The 14,251-nt window shown below is 47.5% G+C and overlaps 2 protein-coding genes and 1 long non-coding RNA gene across 5 annotated transcripts in view; 2 read left to right on the top strand and 1 right to left on the bottom strand.

The window, feature by feature from the left end:
• The window catches only part of ACO2 (aconitase 2), a 297,744-nt gene that overhangs the window by 223,965 nt on the left and 59,528 nt on the right, over nt 1-14,251 (top strand). For both annotated transcript variants that reach the window (XM_050805828.1, XM_050805829.1), the window contains one exon: nt 13,122-13,186. In XM_050805828.1, coding sequence (XP_050661785.1) covers nt 13,151-13,186 — 36 coding nt within the window. In that variant the 5' untranslated portion in view covers nt 13,122-13,150. Of the gene's footprint in view, nt 1-13,121; nt 13,187-14,251 lie in introns of those variants that run through there.
• The window catches only part of PHF5A (PHD finger protein 5A), a 132,354-nt gene continuing 120,984 nt past the window's right edge, over nt 2,882-14,251 (bottom strand). Inside the window, exons 2-5 of one of the 2 annotated variants that reach the window (XM_050806157.1) lie at nt 12,605-12,716; nt 12,131-12,154; nt 11,473-11,639; nt 2,882-3,586 (exon numbers count right to left, since the gene is read on the bottom strand). In XM_050806157.1, coding sequence (XP_050662114.1) covers nt 3,497-3,586; nt 11,473-11,639; nt 12,131-12,154; nt 12,605-12,656 — 333 coding nt within the window. In that variant the 5' untranslated portion in view covers nt 12,657-12,716 and the 3' untranslated portion in view covers nt 2,882-3,496. Of the gene's footprint in view, nt 3,587-11,472; nt 11,640-12,130; nt 12,155-12,604; nt 12,796-14,251 lie in introns of those variants that run through there. The other variant, XM_050806156.1, reaches the window with a different exon arrangement.
• LOC126963690 (uncharacterized) lies at nt 13,204-13,652 on the top strand. The gene is made up of 2 exons (XR_007729182.1): nt 13,204-13,512; nt 13,595-13,652. It is a non-coding gene; the product is annotated as an uncharacterized LOC126963690 (long non-coding RNA).

Here is a 14,251-nt window from a genome sequence, read left to right as displayed (position 1 = left end):
ACAGACTCTGTCTCAACAAAACAAAACAAAAACAGTGAAAGGATGAATCCCCTCATGCGGGCAGAGCCCTCATGACCCAATCATTTCCTAAAGGTCCCACTTCTGAACACTGCCACACTGGGGATCAAGTTTCAACATGAGTTTTGGAGGGGACAAACATTCAAACCATAGCAATCACCTCACTGATTGATTAGAATTGCTCAGAGCTCCCTAAACACATCACCCTAGGCTGGGGGTAGTGGCTCATGCCTATAATCCTAACACACTGGAAGGCCAAGGCAGGCGGATCGCTTGACCTTAGGAGTTCGAGACCAGTCTGGTCAATATGGTGAAACCTTGTCTCTACAAAAAAGACAAAAAAAAAAAAAAAAAAAAAACAGGCATGCTGGTTCTCACCTCCTAGCTACTCAGGAGGCTGAGTTGGGAGGACTGTTTGAGCCTTGGGGGTTGAGGCTGCAGTGAGCCGTGTTCATGCCACTGCACTCCAGGCTGGGGGACAAAGTGAGACCGTATCCGAATCAATCAATATATAGCACCCTGTTCACGACTGTCTTTGCTTGACACCCCCAACAAATGCCTTTATTTGCCTACTGCACCCTTTGCCTGTAGGTTCTGACATATCAAAGCCCAGTTTATTACCCAGTTTCCTTGACTTTAAGTAGTCATTCAATACTAAACACCTACCTGCTACCTACTGGGCAAAACAAACTTGCTTCCTGCTCTTGTAGACACAGTCGTAGGTTACTTTCACTGATCACCAAATGCTAAGAAAACACACAGGGTTGGGTGTGGTGACTCATGCCTGTATTCACAGCACTTTTGGAGGCCAAGGCAGGAGGGTAACTTGAATCCAGGAGTTTGAGACCAGTCTGGGCAACACAGCGAGACCTTGTCTCTATAAAAATTACAAAAAACAGGCCAGGCTTGGTGGCTCATGCCTGTAATCCCAGCACTTTGGGAGGCCAGGAGTTCAAGAGCAGCCTGACCAACATAGTGTAACCCCATCTCTACTAAAAACACAAAAAATTAGCTGGGCGTGGTGGCAGGTGCCTGTAATCCCAGCTACTAGGGAGGCTGGGGCAGGAGAATCGCTTGAATCTGGGAGGCGGAGAGTGCAGTGAGCAGAGATCGTGCCATTACACTCTAGCCTGGGCGACAGTGCAAAATTCCATCTCAAAAACAAAAAAACAAAAACAAAAAACTAGCTGGGCAGGGTGGTGCATGCCTGTAGTCCCAGCTATTCCAGAGCCTGAGGTGGGAGGAGTGCTGAGTCTGGGAAGTAGAGGTTGCAGTGAGTTAAGATCGTGCCATTGCACTCCAGCCTGGGCGACAGAGACACCGTCTCAAAACCAACCAACCAAACAAAAAAAACCACGTATGATGCTATGTGGGAGTACCAGGGGAACTTACATTAAGGGTCCAGAGAGGCATCTTTGAGGAAATATTTGGCTAAGGTCAGAAGGGAGTAGGAGTTAGCTGAGTAAAAGGGAGGGGGGCACAAGCATTCTGGAGGGATCAACATGTTAAAAATAAACTCAAAGCAGAAGCAAAAAGAAAAGCAGCAGTTGTGGAACTGAAAAGGAGCCTATGGCTGCAGTGCAGAGAAAGGGGTGGCTCAAAGAGCCCAGAAAGTGCTGTAGCCCTATGACTATGGCCTTCCCCTGCCTTCCTGAGGCACCTCCAAGGTAGGCCTAGAATCCTTCCTTTGTGCATCCTCTGGGTTATACTGGAACCCTTTTTTTTTTTTGAGATGGAGTTTTGCTCTTGCTGCCCAGGCTGGAGTGCAATGGCATCATCTTAGCTCACCACAACCTCTGCCTCCTAGGTTCAAGCAATTTTCTTGTGCCAGCCTCACGAGTAGCTGGGACTACAGGTGTGTGCCACCATGCCTGGCTAATTTTTCTATTTTTAGTAGCAACAGAGTTTCGCCATGTTGGCCACCCTGATCTTGAACTCCTGGCCTCAAGTGATCTGCCTGCCTCGGCCTCCCAAAGTGCTAGGAATACAGGTGCAAGCCACTGTGTCCAGCCCGTTTTTTTTTTTTTTTTTTTGGAGACAGTCTTGCTCTGTCTCCCAGGCTGGTGTGCAGTGGCAGGATCACTGTTCACTGCAGCCTCAATCTCCAAGGCTCAAGTGATCCTCCCATCTCAGCCTTCTGAGTAGCTGGGACTAAACTATAGGTGCATGCCACTATACCTGACTAGTTTTCATATTTTTCATAGAGATGGGTTTTTGCCATGTTGCCCAAGCTGGTCTTGAACCCCTGGGCTCAAGATCTGCCTGCCTGAGCCTCCCAAAGTGCTGGAATTATAGGCATGGGCCACTGTGCCCAGCCTCCACCATCACTGGAAGCCATCTCTTCAATTCAAAATTAAAGTTGGATAGGAAGGAAAAAATAGTACGTTTCTAAAAATGACTTTGACTTATCTATAATGAAAGGTATGGGTGGTTTTGAATTCCTTCCAGTGGTAATAAGAGGACAGAGTACTTAACCAATCCCACTACTTCTGGTTTTTTTTTTTTTTTGAGACGGAGTCTCATTCTGTCGTCCAGGCTGGGGTGCAGTGGTGCGATCTGGGCTCACTGCAAGCTCTGCCTCCCGGGTTCACACCATTCTCCTGCCTCAGCCCCCCGAGTAGCTGGGACTACAGGCACCCACCACCACGTATGGCTGACTTTTTGTATTTTTTAGGAGAGATGGGGTTTCACCGTGTTAGCCAGGATGGTCTCGATCTCCTGACCTCGTGATCCACCCATCTCGGCCTCCCTAAGTGCTAGGATTACAGGCGTGAGCCACTGCACCCGGCAACTACCTCTTGTTTTGAATCACAAATTCCTGGATGACTAAAATAAATTCCTAAAGTTAAATGGGGAAGGTAACTACCAGAAAATAAACACCAACTTTATTAACATAATAGCAACAGAGTTTCCAATTTCTCAAAAGGAAAATAACATGACAACAGCACAAGTGTTAAATGAATAAATGCCTTTCAAGATGGCGGAGCACCCCTCCCTCTCCCCCCAAAACAGTAAATGCCTACATTTCTTGTTCTGATAGCTTCCCACCACACACCAAAAGTTCCTCAAGGACAGCTGCCACCAGAGCTGCTGCAAGAACGTGGTTTTCACCGGCTGTAGCTTCACAGCCAACTCCTCAAGCAGAAGACTAAAATATTACTTCTTTTTAGAAGATCTTGGTTGAGGGAGAACATATCAATATGGAGAACAGATCTCTGCTTCTCGAATTCAAGAAAAATCATTAACTAATCTATCAACTCTTCTCTGATACGGTGGGCCAGAGTGCTCTGTGAAGAATCCTTTTCCATCCCTACCACGTCTGGGTGAAGGGAGAGGAGGGGGTGGCAAGCTGCCAGTACACTAGCAGGCACTCCTGGTGATGCTATGGTCTCTGCTCCCTTTCTGCTGGTAGTAGTAGGCATGTTTTCTGGCAGCTGCAGCAGCTTGATGTTGGGGGGAGGAAGGGGCCACCCACCAATCACCTCTTCTTGAAGCCGTATTTTTTGCGTTCATAGAAGAGGTCTGTTTTAGAGCTCCCCAGATTGACAATCTTTGGGCAGCCATCTCTCTGGAAAACAGAACAGAGAAGTTGTTAAGTCTTTGAGCCTGAACCAAGAGTGACTTAAGATAAAAAATTTAAGCCCAGTGTGGTAGCATGTGCCTTTAGTCCCAGCTACTCCTCAGAAGGCCGAGGCAGGAGGATTGCTGGAGCCCAGGAGTTCGAGGCTGTAGTGAGCTATGATCATGCCTGTGAATAGCCAGCTACTGTACCCCACTGTAGGCAACACAGCGAGAACCCCATCTCTTGGAAAAAAAAAATTGGTCAGAGTTCAAATTCTCATTTTAGTATTTGAAAAACCCGATAAATGGGTTTGTAAATGTGTCCAAACATCAGTATCTCCTTCATCGGGAAGCCAAGATCAGTTTCTTCCCTATCTCTTAGCACTTACGAAAGATCATTTGTAGGCCGGGCACGGTGGCTCATGCCTGTAATCTCAGCACTTTGGGAGGCCGAGGCAGGTGGATCACCTGAGGTCAGGAGTTCAAGACCAGCCTGGCCAACGTGGTGAAACCCTGTCTCTACTAAAAATACAAAAATTAGGCAGACGTGGTAGTGCGTGCCCATAGTCCCAGCTACTCAGGAGGCTGAGGCAGGAGAATCGTTTGAACCCAGGAGGCGGAGGTAGCAGTGACCCAAGATCACGCCATAGCACTCCACTCCAGCCTGGGTAACGAGAGAAATTCTGTCTCAAGAAAAAAAAAAAAGACCATTTTATAACTTTTGGATTAACGGTTTAGCCATTTATCTTAGCCATATCTGCTGCTAATATGATACAGTTGAGGTAGACTATGAAACTCTTTTTTTTTTTTTTTTGAGAAAAAATCTCACTGTCGCCAGGCTGGAATGCAGTGGCACGATCTTGGCTCACTGCAACCTCCGCATCACGAGTTCAAGCAATTCTCCTGCCTCAGCCTCCTGAGTAGCTGGGACTACAGGTGCATGCCGCCACACCCGGCTTATGTCTTTTGTATTTTAGTAGAGACAGGGTTTCACCATGCTGCTCAGGCTGGTCTCGAACTCCTGAGCTCAGGCAATCTGCCTGCCTCAGCCTCCCAAAGTGCTAGGATTACAGGCGTGAGCCACTGTGGCCGGCCATACCTTACTTTTATGTTTTTTGAGATGGAGTCTCACTCTGTTGCCAGGCTAGAGTGCAGTGGCGTGATCTCGGATCACTGCAACCTCCGCCTCCGGGGTTCAAGCAATTCTCCTGCCTCAGCCTCCCAAGCAGTGGGGACTACAGAGGCGCGCCACCACGCCCAGCTAATTTTTGTATTTTTAGTAGAGATGGGGTTTCACCATGTGGGCCAGGATGGTCTCAATCTCTTGACCTTCTGATCCACCCGCCTTGGCCTCCTGATAGTGCTGGGATTTCAGGCGTGAGCCACCACGCCCAGCCCTTACATTTTAAATACCATAGGAGAATAGTAGGTTTTATGTGTCTTCATTAATTCACTTAATTTAACACATGGTCTTGGGGGTACAGAGCACTACTGTGCTAGTGATAGGTGGCTGTTGACAGACCATGCACTGATTTGTCATGACAGGCTGCCCTGGCCATTTGATGAGCTTGAGTGCTTTCAGTGAAGCCCCTGGGAAGCTGTGTTCTACAGAAATGATGACTCCACCAGTTGATTAGGGATGATGGAAGAAAAACCGGGGAAGCTGTAACTGGAAAAGCCCTACAGGTCTGTTGATTTTATTAAACACCCATGTCAGAGTTTAAGTCCTGTGATATTAGGCAATAGTATGAATTAATCAAGTCCTTAGCCAACTCATTTCTAACTCAACTAGCATCTTTCTTTGGGGGCAGACGTTAACAACTACAAAAATATCTGAAAACACAAAGCTAACACTAACATTTTAGGATCTCCTAGAAAACATGTATCAAGTCATTACATTGACAGCTTCCATCTCTGAAGCCTGGTGTACCAAGGAAGCCACCCACCAATAGCTTGCTAGGTGAACCCAAGTAAGCAATGTAATCTATATTTAATGTCCTTGTAAAAATAAGGCATTAGCTGCCTCTCCTGGACAAAGGCCTGATATTAAACATAATAACAGCACTCTAAACCCTTTAGAGAGGCTATGAAACTCATGGTATGATGACAGCTTAAACTGTGCCTTACTGACGCAAATGTGGGCAAGTTGCTTCTCTTGGGACTTATATTATTCCTCAGCTGTAAAAGAAGAAGACTAGATCAGGTCAAGGTTTACAAACTATCCTTATAGATACCTAAATATTCCTGGAAGGTACCAAGTGATGGTATCACCCAATCCTCCAATTTGTACAGCTCCGTTCTTTACTTACAGGTTAGCTTTTTTTTTTTTGAGACGGAGTCATGCTCTGTTGCCCAGGCTGGAGTGCAGTGGCCGGATCTCAGCTCACTGCAAGCTCCGCCTCCCGGGTTCACGCCATTCTCCTGCCTCAGCCTCCCAAGTAGCTGGGACTACAGGCGCCCGCCACTTCGCCCGGCTAGTTTTTTGTATTTTTTAGTAGAGACGGGGTTTCACCGTGTTAGCCAGGATGGTCTCGATCTCCTGACCTCGTGATCCACCCGTCTCGGCCTCCCAAAGTGCTGGGATTACAGGCTTGAGCCACCGCGCCCGGCCGCTTTCTTTTTTTTTGAGACGAAGTCTCACCCTGTTGCTCAGGCTGGAGTACAGTGGCGCTATCTCAGCGCTCTGCAACCTCTGCCTCCTGGGTTCAAGTGATTCTCTTGCCTCAGATTCCTGAGTAGCTGGGATTACAGGCGCCTGCCACCACGCCCAGCGAATTTTTGTATTTTTAGTAGAGATGGGGTTTCATCATGTTTGTCAGGCTGGTCTCAAACTCCTGACCTCGTGATTTGCCTGCCTGGGCCTCCCAAAGTGCTGGGATTACAGGAATGAGCCACTGCTCCCAGCCTACTTACAGCTTAGCTAGCCCGAAAATTTAATTAATTTACATTAACTTTTAACTTTTCTCCTTAGAGGTGCAATGATGAGAATGAATAAATAAAAGGTTAAGAAACACTGAGTCAGGCTGGGCGCGGTGGCTCATGCCTGTAATCCCAGCACTTTGGAAGGCCGAGGTGGGTGGATCACCTGAGGCCAGGAGCTTGAGACTAGGCTGACCAACATGGTGAAACCCCATCTCTACTAAAGAAAGAAAAATTAGGCTGGGCACAGTGGCTGACGCCTGTAATCCCAGCAACTTTGGGAGGCCGAGGTGGGTGGATCACAAGGTCAGGAGTTCACGACCAGCCTGACCAACATGGTGAAACCCTGTCTCTACTAAAAATACAAAAATTAGCCGGGCGTGATGGTGCACACCTGTAATCCCAGCTACTCAGGGGGCTGAGACAGAAGAACTGCTTGAATCCAGGAGGTGTAGGTTGCAGTGAGCCAAGATCACACCACTGCACTCCAGCTTGGGCGACATAGTGAGACTGTCTCAAAAAAAAAAAAGAGCTGGGCATGGTGGCGTGTGCCTGTAATCCGAGCTACTTGGGAAGCTGAGGCAGGAGAATCGCTTGAACCTGGGAGGTGGAGGTTGTAGTGAGCCAAGATCATGCCATTGCACTCCAGCCTGGGCGACAAGAACAAAACTGCATCTCAAAAAACTAAAAAAAAAAAAAATTAATTAATTAATTAATTAAAAAAGAGTCAGACCTCCTAGGTTCTAGTCCTGATCTGTCACTCATTAGCCACTTGACCTTGGACTAACCAAGTTGCTTAACATCTCTAAGCCTTAGCATCCTCATCTGTATCACATGGAACTTTTGGATAACAATGTTCAGCTAAGCACCTGGCATATATTAAGAGCTTCATAAATGTTAGTGCTATTTTTCTTATGTTCTGGTTGGGAGAACTGAGGAAAATGGTAAGCAAAAGGAATCAAGATTAAGGGGATTACACGATGCGGCACCCTAAGAACCTACCAATTAGTCCTCTGGTAGCAATGTCCATAGACATCATCCCTGTCTCCTGGTTATTCTTGTGGCTTTGAAAAATTATAAATGAGAATACCTGGCTTAGCTTACCTGTCTAATTCCTTTATCAATTATGAAAGTTGCAGGAAGAGAACAATAACAAGGGTTGCCTTGGTTGTAGGAAGGTTTCTGCATAGGAAAGAGCCTTGGCCACTTAATCTACGTGATGATCTGTAAGGCTGAGAGCCTGGATCATGTCACTAGACTTTGTGTTCCTTGGAAACTAGCGCTGAAAATGTGAGCTAGATTCCATCTCAAATGTCCTCAGAACATTCGTGTATAATGTGAAGGCAGGGAAGTGACGTCTAGAATAAGTCTCAGGGACAGAATGAGGCATGAGGATCCAAAGGTATCAGTTCACACACCACATTCAGAGGAGTCAGACAGCAATTAACATTTATTAAGCATTCTCTGATTGCAAGCTTATGCTAGATAAGAACTCTATCTAGAACCATACAAAAATTCAAGAAAATGCTGTCTTAAATGGCTTAAATAGCTACCCTGTAGCTAGTTTAGGAACTGTTTGTAACTTTTCTTCACTGCTGTTACCTTATTATGCTTTCACTGCTTATAGACCAGAAGTTAACAAACACCTACTATGTATTAGACACCCTAAAGGGGATACCTCTGGATGACTTACAGGGACAGCACCAAAACACATGTACCATGCTTGCACCGCATGTCAGGCACCATACCACGGCCTAAGGAAAAGGAGAGGTGAATAGACAAACCAAAGTCCTGCCTCTAATGAAGTGTAATCTAGCTAGTAGACTAGATTCGGATTTCCGGACAGCAGGATATGACTTAATAGTTGAAGGTAAATGCAAATCGGAGTTGCAGACAAGAGAAAGGTCCAAATCACTAACGGAAATTATGTTTTTGTTACTTCAGGACCTTTCTCATCTCCCTAAACAATAGAAGATTCAATGGTGTACTGTTTTTTTTTTTTTTTTGAGAGGGAATTTTGCTCTTAGTTGCCGGATTGGAGTGCAATGTTCTGATCTCGGCTCAGCTGACTGCAACCTCTGCCTCCTGGGTTCAAGCAATTCTCCTGCCTTAGCCTCCCAAGTAGCTGGGATCACAGATGTGTGCCACCACGCCGGTTAATTTTTGTATTTTCTTTTTATTTATTTTTGTTATTATTATTTTTTTGAGACAGAGTCTCACTCTGTCGCCCAGGCTGGAGTGCAGTGGCGTGATCTCCGCTCACTGCAAGCTCCACCTCCTGGGTTCATGCCATTCTCCTGCCTCAGCCTCCCAAGTAGCTGGGACTACAGGTGCCCGCTATCACACCCGGCTAATTTTTTTATTTTTTAAGTAAAGACAGGGTTTCACCGTGTTAGCGAGGATGGTCTCGATCTCCTGACCTCATGATCCGCCTGCCTCGGCCTCCCAAAGTGCTGGGATTACAGGCATGAGCCACCGCGCCTGGCCAATTTTTGTATTTTTAGTAGAGACGGGGTTTCACCATGTTGGCCAGGCTGGTCTCAAACTCCTGACCTTAGGTGATCCACCTACCTTGGCCTCCCAAAGTGCTAGGATTGCAGGCATGAGCCACTGTGCCTGGCCCAATGGTGTAGTCTTATCTGGCCCAATCTCTCCCAATTACTGGGGGTAGGTAGGATCCAAGTGCATGAAATGAGGTACTGGCGTTGTTGCCTTCACCATGGAAACATCCCAAAAGCACACATTAAAGGGTAACATAAGGCCAGGCGTGGTGGCTCACACCTGTAATCCCAGCACTTTGGGAGGCCCAGGCGGGTGGATCACAAGGTCAGGAGTTTGAGTCCAACCTGGCCAACACAATGAAACCCCGTCTCTACTAAAAATACAAAAATTAGCCGGGGGTGGTGGCAGGCGCCTGTAATCCCAGCTACCCGGGAGGCTGAGGCAGGAGAATCACTTGAACCCGGGAGGCGGAGGTTGTGGTGAGCCGAGATGGTGCCACTGCACTCCAGCCTGGGCAACAAGAACGAAACTCTGTCTCAAAAAATAAAATAAAATAAAATAAATATATAAATAAAAGTACAACATGGTGAAATGGGGACACTACAAGGTTTCGTTGAATAGCCTGGGCTTGTCAGAGGAACTATAAAATGGGTATCATAATAATCATCCCTATTTCTCAAACTTATTGTGAGGAACAAGGTGTGATAACATCTATAAAAGACCTATTCTTTGCTCATGGAAATATGAAGAATTATGTATCTTTTGCCTTACTCTAAATTAGAATTAAATTAGGTAACTGGGCCAGGCGCAGTGGCTTAGGCCTGTAATCCCAGCACTTTGGGAGACGCAAGGTGGGCGGATCACTTGAGGTTGGGAGTTGAGGCCAGCCTGACCAACATGGAGAAACCCCGTCTCTACTAAAAATACAAAATGGGCTGGGTGTGGTGGCGCATGCCTGTAATCCCAGCTACCCGGGAGGCTGAGGCAGGAGAATTGCTTGAACCCGGGAGGCGGAGGTTGCGGTGAGCCGAGATTGTGCCACTGCACTCCAGCCTGGGCAACAAGAGTGAACTCCGTCTCAAAAAATAAAAAACAAATAAATAAATAAATTAGATAACTGGGTACTATCATTAACCTAGTGAGACTGTATCATACTTCCTTTTGTTTTGTTTTTTGAAGAAAACAAGCTGATTCATAGTTTTCCCCCACAAAAACCCTGCTGCCAATACTAAACGAAAGAAATGGGGTAAACCTTGCCTGTAGCACTGGTCTATAAGCTCTCTCTCCTGGCATTTGGCTCAGAGAGTTGAATAGTAAGTAACCACTGCCACTACGCAGTGTCAAGGGACAAAAAAAAAGTCATGATGCAGGGCCACAATCACTTCTGCAATATTAAACCAAAGGTACTTGTTACCTGCTTAAAGCTGAAGTCAACTTGAATTGTCCCAAATTCAACTTTGTCACGATATAAACCCGAATAGTGCTTAATGATAGATCTGAGACATTAATGAGTGGCTATGACACAACATGGGCTGTACAGGCCTTATAAACAGACAGGGTCTCTGTCACCCAGGCTGGAGTGCAGTGGCATGAAAATGGCTCACTGTAGCCTTGACCTCCTGGGCCCAAGTGATCCTCCACCCGCCTCAGTTTCCCAAGTAGCTGGGACCACAGGTACACACCAGCACACCCGACTAATGAAAAATATGTTTTTCTGGCCAGGAGTGATGGCTCATGCCTGTAATCCCAGCACCTGGTGAGGCTAAGGCAGGAGGATCACTTGAGCCCAGGAGTTTGAGACCAACCTAGGCAACAAGACAAGACCCTGTCTCTACAAAAAAAAATTAGCCAGGTGTGGTGGCGCATGCCTGCAGTCCCAGCTACTTGGGAGGATGAGGTGGGAGGATCGTTTGAGCCCGGGGGGGGTCAAGGCTGCAGTGAGCCTTGCACGTGATCATGCCACTGCACCCCAGCCTGGGCCACAGAGCAAGAGACCCTGTCTCAAAAAAAAGGAAAACAAAAAAACAAAACAAAACCAAAAAACCAAATTGTTTTTTGTTGTTGTTGTTGAGATGGGATCTTGCTCTGTGACCCAGGCTAGTCTTGAACTCCTGGACTAAAGTGATCCTCATAACTTGGACTCCCAAAGTGCTGAGATTACAGGTGTGAGCCACCACGCCCAGCCGGATGTCATTTCTGAATAAAAATAATCATAGAGAAACATGAATAGAGAGAGGGCTCTTCAAATTGCTGGTCTTGACAAAGATTTGCTTCCCTTGCATTTTTCCCCTTGATGCAAAATAACTGCCTTTTATTGAACTACACCCAGTTTGACTCACAGAACTTGAAAAAATTATAACCTAGATGACTAGATGAACACAGTAATCTCCATAGACCATAGGAGATTGCAGTGGATGGCAAAAAAGCAGGAAACAAAAGCAGGAAAGGTCAGATGGAAAGCTGTACACTTACATCCTTCTCCTGGATGGTGCACTCCTTACAATAATACGCATCAGAGACCCCAGGGCCTCCACAGATCACACAGCGTCCCTGGTAAGATCCATAGTTACACTCATCACATATGCGCACCAGAGTGCAGGGACGCACATAGGAGTCACAAATCACACACTTGCCATCACCTGTAAGGAAGAGAATGGAGTCATACTCACAACAAGTTCTTCAGTCCTCTGCTATCTCCTGCCATGGGGAAATACACTAATCTCCTTTTGACAGTGACTTTAGGACCCTCCTCTTGGCATCACGAAACTTGGTTTACCCAGTATCCATCTCAAGTCCCTCAACATATACAAAAGTTTATCAATTAACATATGTAAAGAGCCTAGAAAATCACCTCAGAGATGATAAGCCTATATAATTGCCGGCAAAGTGCTGTGTATTAGGGAGGGGTCATGCTACTCTGGCGATTTTTCCTGTTGAAAACTAGAGAGATACAGCGTTAAATGTGCAAGTGGCAGTGGGGAGACAGAGGGGCCTTTGGTTGAAGTCCAGCATTCAGTGTTCACATACTTCCAGGCACATCTACTCAAAGCCCTCTTTGTGGCACTTTTGCTGGTTCCACAGAAACTGGGAGTGGGAAGGGTGGGCTGTTGGGACGGAAGGTTCCACTCACATTTTTCACACAGTCTTCCGATGGCTGCAAGATGAAAGATGGTTAAAAAGTACAATTAGAATAAAGGTTTTGACAAACGGGAAGTACATCCTCGAGCTGGGGGTAGGGACATGAGTACGGACTGCAGTGATACCTGCGGATAGCCATTTTATCATTACAAATTTCCAAATGAACCAAACCCACAGCCCAACCACCCTTCTGAATCTCCTCCAACGTCCTGGGGCAAGCTCTGAGTTTCTGTGGACCTGGCCCAGACCCCACCCCCGATACCTGCCTGGGGCTCCCAGCACGCGCACCCCCGCCCTCTTCTCATCAGCGGCCACAAACCTGCGCGTTCCTACAACACCCCGCGCCCGAGAGGCGGGAAACGTGGCGCCAGCTGGGCAAGCCACTAAGGAAGTGATGGGAACCCCCGACCCCCCAGCTCCTAATACCACCCCTACCCAGACAGACAGGGGCAGGGCGCAGTCTCACCAACACCAGCCTGCTTGCGGCAAAAGATCAAATCAGGATGATGTTTAGCCATAGCTCCCAATTAAGCCGGCCACCGGAAGCTTCGGGAACTTCCGTCCGACCTTTATTTCCCATTGTTCCTGCCTCCAGGTCGCTGTGATTGGTCCTCTAAGCTTCCGTCAGTTTACGATCCTTGCACCAGGCCCCTCTTGCTCTCGCGCGAGTTTCTGTCGCTGCTGTGTGGCCAGGTCCTGGCAGGTGCATGAAAGTCTTAAAAACACTCCCAGATTTGGATGGCAGAGATAACTAAAATTTGTTCTTGGATAAAACATATTTGTGCTTGGTATCTACTTCTGCAAGTGTCTTTAGGCAGTTCTATTTCCTCTTGCGTGTCTGTTCATTACTCTTGAGCTCCGCTCATTGCGTTCCCAGGGTTCTGGTGCCCCTAGGGAGGCCTCGCCTTCACCGTGACGCCCCACTCTTCCGGGCACGCCCCTGCCCAAAGGCTTTAAAAGGCGCCGTTCGGGACGTCACTTGCATGCGACCTCATCTTTGTCAGTGCACAAAATGGCGCCCTACAGCCTACTGGTGACTCGGCTGCAGGTGAGCGAGCTCAGGGACCTCTGGGTTCACGGGGGCGGGGTGCCTCCTACTGTGCCGGCGGCTATGGGCGAGGCAGGGCGAGGCGGGCCCGACCTGGGGCCAACTTCTCGTGTACCTGTTCCGGTTGTGGGCCCGGCACCCGTGTCCGCTCCTCTGGTGCCCTAGGTCAAGGCGTCCCTGGCACAGTCAGCTTTCCTGGCCCTGTCCCCGCCTCGCAAGAAGCGTGGGCCCAAGCAGCGGCGGCCGGGTGAAGAGCGGAGGCACCTCTTTCTTCTTTTTGAGGACAGCATTCCCTGCTCCCGTGGGGTGTCTTTCCATTCCTCAAGGTGAGGACAAGGTGACTAGGGGGCGCGGTCGTTGTTGAGCCTTCTAGGCCCAGTTCCTGAGGCCTCACTTCCCATCTCTTAGCAACAGAGACATGACAGCATCTACGGTTGCCAGGCCTGGAGTCTGGAGAAGAAACTAGGACCGTGTACCACCTTTTGAGGACCCTGCGGAACATGGAATGCCCGAGTGGGGGAGGTGGTCTTCTGGGCCCCTACGTAGTAAATAATAATAATAGTCTCTCACGTTTGCACAAGATTTGAGGACTGTTTTTTAATTCTTCATAATATTATTTGATTCATGTAATCATAGGAATGAGATGATTTTTCTCATTTGATAGGTGATAAAACTGGTAGAAAGTAGGTGGAAGTTCTGGTTCTTAGAGTGTCACCGAAGTGCTGTGGCAGAAGCATGGGCCCTACCACCACTGAGTTCTTGTTTATGTCAGCCTGCCCTCACAGAACTTTCTGAACCAGGGTGCGATGATTTCTGTTTGTCAGAATGCAGTACGAATATTTTGAGCTCACAGTAAGTTGCTTGTCAAATATGGGAGGATAAGGAGACTCCAGTTTGACCTTGACTCCCCCGTTAGGAGCTATCTAGAAAGCTGACCGACTGCCAGATGATTTTTTCACTTCTAACTTGACAGCTCTGGGAAGGTGTTATACTCAAAGGTTCAATGTCAAATGTGTCTTTCATTAATAAAAATAAAGCAAGCAAGCATCTGTAGACATTCTCTGT

The sequence above is a fragment of the Macaca thibetana genome, chromosome 10 (genome assembly GCF_024542745.1).
Source record: "Macaca thibetana thibetana isolate TM-01 chromosome 10, ASM2454274v1, whole genome shotgun sequence".
Taxonomy (NCBI): Eukaryota; Metazoa; Chordata; class Mammalia; order Primates; family Cercopithecidae; genus Macaca; species Macaca thibetana.
The sequence above is the reverse complement of the archived record's forward strand: the minus strand, read 5'-3'. Positions and strand labels throughout refer to the sequence as shown.